This window comes from Bombina bombina, chromosome 1 (genome assembly GCF_027579735.1).
Source record: "Bombina bombina isolate aBomBom1 chromosome 1, aBomBom1.pri, whole genome shotgun sequence".
NCBI lineage: Eukaryota > Metazoa > Chordata > Amphibia > Anura > Bombinatoridae > Bombina > Bombina bombina.
In genome coordinates, this window is record NC_069499.1 from 346,549,845 (window position 1) to 346,560,472 (window position 10,628).

Genomic DNA, 10,628 nt, shown 5'->3' on the forward strand with positions numbered 1-10,628 from the left:
CTGCATTATTCAAGTATATTCATGATTACCTGTTTACTAGCGCCACTTAGCTAAATAGCACATTGTTATAAAGTCTACTAGCTAACAGGTCATTCAGGGCTAAATCTAACAGAACATTGGTGAAAAAATGGGGATATTGAGCTCCTTTTCTGTCACTTGGGAGGCTGGACCTGGCCCCAGGGTTATGAGCTGTATAATGATACTGACTACAGCATGAAGGCACCTTCACACCCTAAAAAAGTCTATAAAGGATTGTGATTTATTTATTTTTTTAAACTTGATTTTATTAGTTTTCAGGCATACATTTAAGCAGTAAGAAACAGATACATGTACAGACAAATGCTGTAAAAGTATAGTGCTTTAGACTGCCATTGTCCTGTTGGAATAAGAACGTGATGATGAACTAGCTTAAGTGGTTCCAAATCATAATGTCCAATGTCGGTTCTTGTGAGGTATGCAAAAACAAGCAGAATTCAATACAAACATAGAAACTTTGTTGTACAATGTAACTTAACAAATATTGTTTAGGGCAACATGTAATACATCCAATTCTCTACAATATTGCAGATTTAACAGACTATTAGAGCTAATAGTTTCATTTTCCAACTATGGATGAAAGGTTCCAAACCTGGTGTTGAGGTTATCGACTAGCAATGTGACTTTAACCACTGGGAGAAGGGTTGGGGTTAGGGCATGGCTCATCTAGTGATTCCCAATAGAATTTAGCATCTAAAAAGATAGGTAGTTTATTTCGTTTGTAATAACCATATTGCTCTAGCGGGAGAATTTTACTTCCAAAAGTTGATGTGTTGGAATAAGAGCGGATTTCCAATTTTGTGCTATAATTAGTTTTGCACTACTAAGGCATATCTGGAAGTGATTTGTTTATTTTTATTTGTGATATACATTTTTTTACTGTTCTCTATATATATAACTTCCATGTGTGTCTGCACTCACAATGCAATAGGGACATCAACCAGGGTGCCAAGTCAGGTATATCAATAATCCATTATAGAAGAGGACTGCACTCACTCACAACGGCGACTAGCAGCTGCACACACCAAAACCGGCAAAACACCGGTGGTGTTGTGTGCAGCTGCTAGTCGCCGTTGTGAGTGAGTGCAGTCCTCTTCTATAATGGATTATATATATATATATATACACATACATAATACAACAGAGAATTGCTTATCATAGATTTTGTATGCATATAATGCAAGCTAATTTTATTTAGTTATTCATAGCTGAGACACATATCTTGCATAGCTCCCAATATTCCTTGATAAAGCATATATCATTTTTTGTCAGCTCTTTAGAGAAACCACTATATTTTCCCACAGATCCAAATCCTTAAAAGATGTTTTTGCTACAGACCCTACACGCATGAAATTTGAACTAGAAGAAATTTACTATAAATAAGGAAAAGCATACACAACTAATAAACTAAAACACTTTTAAAATTGTAAGTGTTTTGATGTCATAATGCTGGATGATTCCCAAGTTTCGGTGGTATCCAGGAAGATCCCTCAACATAAAACAGAAACAGTGGGTAAATAATTAAAAGTGTTTAAAAAACATCTGGTGTACCACCCCTTCCTTTCACATAAGCATCAATTATACCAGTTAGAGTGGTCAAAAGTTTTCCATCATTTGCAGAAATAGACTGCGTTATTTTCAAAAAGGGAAATATACAAAATAATGTTAAGCATCACGTTTCCTGGAATTTAATCTTGTCTATACCACAACAACAATTTCTTTTTATTTTAAAGGGACAGTAAATTCATAACTAAACAATTCCAATTGGGATTAAGCATACAATTTTAATCAACTTCCCAATTTACTTATATTGTCAAAGTTGCTTCTTTCTCTTGGTATCCTTTGTTGAAGAGTGTACCTAGGTATGCTCAGAAGCACCAATGCACTACTGGGAGCAAACTTCTGATTGGTGGCTGCACATATACGCCTTGTGCCAAAGGCTCAACCAATTTGCTCAGCTAGCTCCCAGTTGTGCATTGCTGCTCTGCAGCTAATTGTCGAACAAATTATACCAAAACAACTAAGCAAATTTGATAATATAGGTAAATTGAAAAGATGCATAAAATTCCATGCTCTGACTCATGAAAGCTTAATTTAGACTTTACTGTCCCTTTAAATGTTACTTCGGATTTGATTTTGTTTTAAAAAGTAGAATCCTTTGATATAACAATTAAAAAAGAATGTGGCAGCTGATTGGCATCTTTAAAAGCTACATTGTTAAGTTACGTTTGTACTTACCTTTGATCTCTCTTGTATGATATTGGCATCTGCTTCTTCATACCACATGCCAGTGAGGTCACAGATTAGGAAGGCATAACCAGAGTCACTGAAAAATATTTTACTCAAAAAGCTACAGTTCTCAATCTGTAAAGGCTTCCAGGGCATTTTCAAAAGCTGGTCTTCCATCTCCTGCGAAAGCGCCATTTTCTGTCAATTAGAAAAGGGAAGCAATACATAGACATAAAGCAAGTAGAGAGAGTAACAGAGAAGGCTGAAACTAATACAACCATTTTAACATATTTAAACATTAAAGGGATATGAAACCCAATGGTTTTCTTTCATGGTTTAGATACAATTTTAAGCAACTTTCTACTTTACTCCTATTATCAATTTTTCTTCGTTCTCTTGGTATCTTTATTTGAAAAAGCAGAAATGTAAGCTAAGAAGCCAGCACATTTTTGGTTCAGAACCCTGTGCAGTGCTTGCTGATTGGTGGCTTAAAATTGTATGATCTACCTGAATCATGAAAGAAAAAAAATGGGTTTCATATCCCTTTAAAGGGACATTGTACAGTAGATTTTTTCTTTGTATAAATGTTTTTGTAGATGATCCATATAGCCCATCTGGGAGTATTTTTATAAAAATTGTGCTGATTTTCAGACTCCTAACCAAGCCCCAAAGTTTTAGATGTATACTGATGTCTACAGACTCCAGCTTGCTCCTGTTTTCATATGATGGGGAGTGGGAAGAGGGAGAGGGTCTGCTCTCAGCACCTTTCAATCAGTGTCCCAGTCTAACCTCATTAACAGTGCTACATTGGGAACTTCTAAGTAAGTTTTTAAGAGGTTTTATGCTGGATTTTTAGATCAGTATTTGTACACATTCTTCTTTATAGTAGTGTCTAGTACATACAGTTATATGAAAATTGGTGTACACTGTCCCTTTAAGTCTGAGATACATGTAAGATGTTGGAACAACACTAATTTGAATTCATTTCAGTTGAATTTTGGAATAGCCTTTTGGAAACATAAAACTAAATAATTTTCATATACTGTATAAGTATATTCATTAACAATTAAAGGGACAATGTAAAATTAGAATGCACAATCATAGATATTTTTAGGTATATCATTTGATTAAGACTACAGAAAAGCAGCATCCTGTTCTGATAGTTAAATGGACATGAAACCCAATTTTTTTTCTTTCATGATTCAGATAAAGTATACAATTTTAAATAACTTTGCAATTTATTTTTATTATCAATTTTGCTTAATTCTCTTGGTATCCTTTATTGAAGGATTAGCACTGCATTACTAGCTGGCTAGGTGAATACATCGGTACGCCAATGATAAATATATATGTGCAGCCACGAATAAGCAGCTAGCTCCCAGCTCCTGAGCATACCAATGTATGCTTTTAAACAAAGGATACCAAGAGAATTAAGCAAATTACATAAAAGAAGTTAATTGGAAAGTGGTTTAAAATTGTGTGCCTCTGCATCTCTAGCGCAACACACACACCCAAAAGAGGAAGTGAATCCGGAAAAGGTCACCCAAATCTCCAGGTCTGTCTCGGAGTGCCGTAGCAGCGGTACAATCAAACCGCACACATAAGATGAGGTGAGGAAAATAGCAGGCACTGCACAATGGAGATTAAAAAGCCAACTTTATTCCAAAATCATAAATATAAAAAGACATAAGTGTCCAAAAAAAGCACAGACAAGAGACAGGAGGACAACAGACAGACGTCTGACGCGTTTCATGCCCCCTACAGGCACTTACTCAGACACCTCACCTCAGTTTAAAATTGTATGCTCTACCTGAATACTGAAATCAAATTCATGTTCCTTTAAGTGAACAGTCACTGTTGTCATGCCCCTTCAAGCTTGTCTCAATATTCTAAATTCACTCTGAAGTGAATTTGTACCAGAGTTGGGCAAATAAGACACACACAAGTGCAAAATACTAAATGATCGCATTATTATATTTACTTTATCTTTCACATTATACATGATGGAATTATCCCAATTATTTTCCATTTTATAAGAAATCCTTACTTCACCAGATATAAAGCTGCGCTTAGATGTAGCACACCTAAACGTTTGCTGTGTTCTAACAGAAAAGTAACCGCAAGAAAATTCTAAAACATATTCATCTTTGAACTTCCTACATTACCTTACAAGGTTAACTATATTAATATCAGTTTAAACCCTTCAGTAATGGGAAATTCAGAGAAAAACTGCCCAAAATACTGGAGAATGGTTAGCATTTTGCTTTCACTCCATTTAAACAGAAATAGAGGCTTGGTTAATTTATATACCTATCAAATATATATATATATATATATATATATATATATATATATATATATATATATATATATATATATATACATACATACACACAGGTAGCCCTCAGTTTACGCCGGGGTTAGGTTCCAGAAGGAATGGTTGTAAATCGAAACCATTGTAAATTGAAACCCAGTTTATAATGTAAGTCAATGGGAAGTGAAGGAGATAGGTTCCAGGCCCCTCTCAAAATTGTCATAAGTAATATCTAATACATTATTTTAAAGCTTTGAAATGAAGACTTTAAATGCTAAACAGCATTATAAACCTAATAAAATAATCACACAACACAGAATATATAATTAAACTAAGTTAAATGAACAAAAACATTTGCAAAACAGCATTATAAACCTAATAAAATAATCACACAACACAGACTTCACTTGCATTTTTCTGCAAACAGTTCTTTCTATGCATTCCAATCTGGACTGATTTATAGACAGAAAGATCTTGTTCCTTTGAAATCTGCTCAATAGCTCTGGTCTGGTTAAACTGATTAATTTCAGCTTGCTTGGCTTTGCTGCAACACAAGCGGACAGCTCCACCTACTGGCTATTTTGATAAATGCACTGCTTCTCAATGCTTTTCAATAGCAGTCACATGACTGGAAAAAAAGGTTGTTATTCTGAAAAGGTGTAAATTGAACCGTTGTAAAACGAGGGTCACCTGTATATATATATATATATATATATATATATATATATATATATATATATATATATATATATATATATATATATATATATTTTAGCAGACAACCCAGTGTATTGATCTAGGCCCGTTTTGCCTCCAAATGCGATCATATAAAAAAATTGTTAATTTTTCACAAACTTTGGGTTTCTCACTGATATTACTAACACACATTTTGTGCAGTCATAAGAAAAAAGGTTGTTAAAGCTTTTTCTGGGATCCCCTTTATTCAAAAACTAGCAGACATGCATGGCATTGCCATTGCTTTTTGGTACTTAGAAGGCGCTAATTGCAGCTGTGCAACACACTTCTATTATTCCAGGCAGTGAAGAGGTTAATCAGATAGTTTGTAAGGTTAATGTTTGTTGTAGTGTAGAGATTACCCTCCCACCTTCTTATTATTTGATTTTCCCCTTAGGGATCCCTCCTCAACTCTCCCACCTCCCTGATCCATCACAAACAGCTCTCTAACCCTCTCACTAGAAGCCACCATCTTAGGTACAACCACCTATATGGAAAAAGCCCTTTTTCTCCTGCCATCCACTGGTAGATTAAAGGGATTCAGATACAGCATGCAATTTTAAACAACTGTTTAATTTTCTTCTTTTATCACATTTTATTTTGTTCTGTTGTTATCTCTTGTTGGAAAAAAAAATCTCAGGAGCCCTATATGGCAGCAACTTTGCAAGGATGATATACATTTGCAAAAGCTCTAGGTGGCAGCATTATTTCCGCAATATAGTGCTCCATACACCTACCTAGGTATCTCTTCAACAAAGAATACATGAGAATTAAAGTGATGGTAAATTCATACCAACTGCTCAACATATTTTAAAAGCTCTTATCCTAGCTAGCAACTCTTACGCTACTTGCACATTTGAAATAGAGAATCCTCAGCTCTAGGATTCTCTATTTCAAATGCGCAAGTAGCAAAAGAGTTGTGCATGCGCATTGCATCGCAATTAGTGAGCTCAGAGCACGGGAGCGTGCAGGTACTTTTTAACATGAGGCACATGGTGAGCCAATGATTGGCTAAAACTTATGTCAATCAAATTTTTCGAGAGAGGCTGAATATAAAACTGTAACGTTAATGTAATAAAATTGAAGTTATTCAGTAAACTGATGTTTTTAATATTAAAAAAGCATATCGATATGCTAGTTAGGATAAGAGCTTTTAAAATATGTTGAGCAGTTGGTGTGAATTTACCATCACTTTAAGCAAATTTGATAAAAGAAGTAAAATTGGAAACTTTTTTTTTAATTAAATTCTGGCTAAATCACAAAAGAACATTTTGGGGTTTCGTTTTCCAAAAATTAGGTGCTACTGTCTTCTTTTTATATAGCTTTTTCATACATTTGTTATTCATATTTTAGCATGCAAATGTAGCCACCAATAATCAAGCACTATCCAGGGTGCTGAACCAAAAATGGGCTGACTCATAAGCTTTACAATCCTGCTTTTCAAATAAAAATAGAAAGAAAATGAAGAAAAAATAATAATAGGAGTAAATTAGAACGTTGCCTAAAATTACATACTCTGTCTGAATCATGAAAGAAAAAGAAAAAAATGGGTTTAGTATCCCTTTAAAGGGACATGAAACCCAAAAATTAATCAGATAGAGCACATAATTTTACTTCTATTACCAGATTTGCTCAATTTTCATGGTATCCTTTGTTAAAAACACGCAGGAGCTGAGAAATAGCTGATGATTGGCTTACCAATGTGTTCAGCTAGCTCCCAGTAGTATATTGCTGCTCCTTTAATAAAGGATACCAAGAGAATGAAGCAAAACTGATAAGATAATTAGAAGAATTTTAGAAAATGGAAAACTATACATTACAATATGTATTTTGTTATTTCAATTATATGCTTTCTACCCGTTTTGTCATTTATTAATAATATATTTGGGTACTTTCTAAAATGCAAGTTAGATGTCTGATTTTCTTTAAAGGGACATCAAAATCAAAAGTATACTTAGATATGCTTTGGAGTATTTACGTGGGAGCACTATATAGCAACCGTTTACAACAATGTATAGCACTGTTACAAACACTACTAACATATGATGCATATGCCATGAGCATGCTACTTCAACAAAGGATACAAAACAACAAAGTAAATTGGATTTTTTTAATTTTGTTTTTAACTTTATTTAATTTTATTTTGTTCTATCTGAACCACTTGAGCAAGTGAAACACACTAAGATTTGTGCAAAATCAGATCTTAGTGTATATGCACAAGAGGATATTCGTCTCCGAAAAGAGCCGAATACCGAAAATAGCCTCCTACTTCCGCATTCGTCAGTGAACTAAACTGACAAATGTTTACATGTAATAGGAAGTATCCTTAAAGGGACAGAAAGGTCAAAAATGAAATGTGCTTGGGTGCATTTCAATTTGAAATAAAAACATTTTTGCAATATACCTTCATCAGCAAAAATGCTTCTAGTAAAAGTTATTAGTGTTTTTCTGTGGCATACACACATATCCTGTGAGGGCATGAGCACCAGTATTCAAACACCATATTTGCTCAGAGAGCTGGTGGTAGTGTGTAATGCTTTTATTTCAAATTGTAATGCAGCCATGCAAATTTAATTTGTGACCTCTGTCCCTTTAAAAAAAAAAAATATGCATTTTCATGGGTTTTTAAAAAAAAAAAAAAAAAAGAATGTGGTCATTTACACTAACTCTGAGTTTTAATTACTGTAACTGATGTGTGTATGTATTTTATGTTCACTTTATTAAAATAATATTTTTAATAAACCAAAGGCACTACAACTTAAAGGGACACTAAACCCAAATTTTTTCTTTCATGATTCAGATAGAGCATGCAATATTAAGCAACTTTTTAATTTACCCCTGTTATCAATTTTTCTTTGTTCTCTTAGTATCTTTATTTGAAAAACAGGAATGAAAGCTTAGGAGTCGGACCATTTTGGGTTCAGCACCTGGGTACCACTTGCTGATCGGTGAAAATATGTAACCCCCAATCAGCAAGCTCTATCCAAAATGCTGAACCTAAAATGGGCTGGTTCCTAAATTTTCATTCCTGCCTTTTCAAATAAAGATAGCAAGAGAAAACAAAGAAGAATTGATAATAGGAGTAAATTAGAAAATTACATGTTCTATCCGAATCATAAAAGAAGAAAATTGTGTTTAGTATCCCTTTAACGTATATATTGTAGCTTGTATAAATTATATTAGACATTAGGATAGTACAGTACACAGCAAGGATGTCAGTAGTATGTCAGCAAGGATGTCAGTAGTATACACACTCAGAATTTTAAAAGCCTAATCCACTCATTTGTCTTGCTGCATGTTATTGGATCTTATTGCCATTATTTGTTCTTAGTTTCTAGATCTATACCAATATATATATATATATATATATATATATATATATTATACAATAATATCCATTTATACCATCTTCGCTGTGCTGCCAACAAACTAGCATCAAATTAGCAGACACATACATATAAGATATAAATAAAAATAGTAACTGTTAACACTTTTTAACTTTGCTTCATTGCTAATACGGAGTAGTGTCTTCGGCAACATCTATTATATTAATTCTAAATAACGATTACGCTTTTACTATTAAATGCACGTCACTATGACAACATAAATTAATACAAAATAAAATGCTACATAGGCCCCTATACGATTCATCTACATCACAACAATGAAGTCCGAAAAATAATACACAAGAAACTCATACCAAACTGACACAGTACGACGCTATATTTATCCCCACCTGTTGCTAACCAGTCCAGCTACTACAACCTTCCGGCTAGAAAGATTCACTAAAACACATTGGTTCCTACAGAAGAAAGCTGCAAGTTATTTGGACAGCAGCGCCATCTACAGACATATGGTGGTTGTAGCGGGATAACTAGAAAATGTAAACTATTTAAAAGACAGTTTATATGTAGAATACCTAATAGTGCATTAAAGGGACATGAAACTCACAATGATTCTTGATTTAATTAGCATAGCTTGGTAGGTTCTAAAGCGTTATAGTTCATATGGCAGCAGTTTTGTATCAATATTTTTAGCAATGCAATACAATTTGCAAATACTGCTGCCATCTAGTGCTAAAAATATAACCACTGCTGCTGTGGTTTACAAATATGTACACGCCCCTGAGCCTACCTATCTGGTATATCTCAGGGACTAGATATTAAAGGGACAGTCTACACCAGAATTTTTATTGTTTTAAAAGATAGATAATCCCTTTATTACCCATTCCCCAGTTTTGCATAACTAACACAGTTATAATAATATACTTTTTGCATCTGTGATTATCTTGTATCTAAGCCTCTGCAAACTGCCCCTTTATTTCAGTTCTTTTGACAGACTTGCAGTTTAGCCAATCAGGTCCTGCTCCCAGATAACTTCACATGCACAAGCACAGTGTTATCTATATGAAATACATGAACTAACACCCTCTAGTGGTGAAAAACTGTTAAAAATGCATTCTGAAAAGAGGTGGCCTTCAAGGTCTAAGAAATTAGCATATGAACCTCCTAGGTTAAGCTTTCAACTAAGAATACCAAGAGAACAAAGCAAAATTGGTGATAAAACTAAATTGGAAAATTGTTTAAAATTACATGCTCTATCTGAATCATGAAAGTTTATTTTGGCCTAGACTGTCCCTTTAAAGAAAACACAATAAGCCCTAAACAGAGAACACCCTCCTTTGTATCTTTTTTTGGTTATTCAGTAGACAGGCCCCTTAAGTAAATTAAGTAAATTGTTTATAATCATATACAGTATATATATATATATATATATATATATATATATATATATATATATATATATATATATATATATATATATACATATATATATATATACATATATATATATATATATATATATATATATATATATATATATATATCATGTCATTCTCTTTACAGAGAACAGTTCCACAGTCTTCATTCCCATACGAGATACCAAGGTTTCTTCAGACCATCTTGCTTTATATGCTGCTACCTCAGATTACATCTGTTCTGATGATACACATTGAGTTCACATTCTATTGGCTGATTGGAACAGCCAATAGAATGCAAGCTCAATCCTATTGGATGATTGGATCAACCAATAGGATTGAAGTTCAATCCTATTGGCTGTTTGCATCAGCCAATAGGAATTTTTCAACTTTAATTCCGATTGGCTGATAGAATTCTATCATCCAATCGGAATTCAAGGGACGCCATCTTGGATGACGTGATTTAAAGGAGAATTCATTCTTGAAGAGCCGTGGAAATAAGAGGATGCTCCACGCTGGATGTCTTGAAGATGGTGCAGCTCCGTGTCAGAAGGA

At 33.8% G+C, this 10,628-nt stretch overlaps 1 protein-coding gene across 1 annotated transcript in view; it reads right to left on the bottom strand.

Annotated features, from left to right (window-relative positions):
- NHEJ1 (non-homologous end joining factor 1) overlaps positions 1-9,028 on the bottom strand; it is a 533,071-nt gene extending 524,043 nt beyond the window's left edge. The window contains exons 1-2 of the mRNA XM_053698155.1: positions 9,015-9,028; positions 2,275-2,463 (exon numbers count right to left, since the gene is read on the bottom strand). Coding sequence (XP_053554130.1) covers positions 2,275-2,460 — 186 coding nt within the window. The 5' untranslated portion in view covers positions 2,461-2,463; positions 9,015-9,028. The remainder of the gene's footprint in view (positions 1-2,274; positions 2,464-9,014) is intronic.
- Between the last annotated feature and the right edge of the window lie 1,600 nt (positions 9,029-10,628).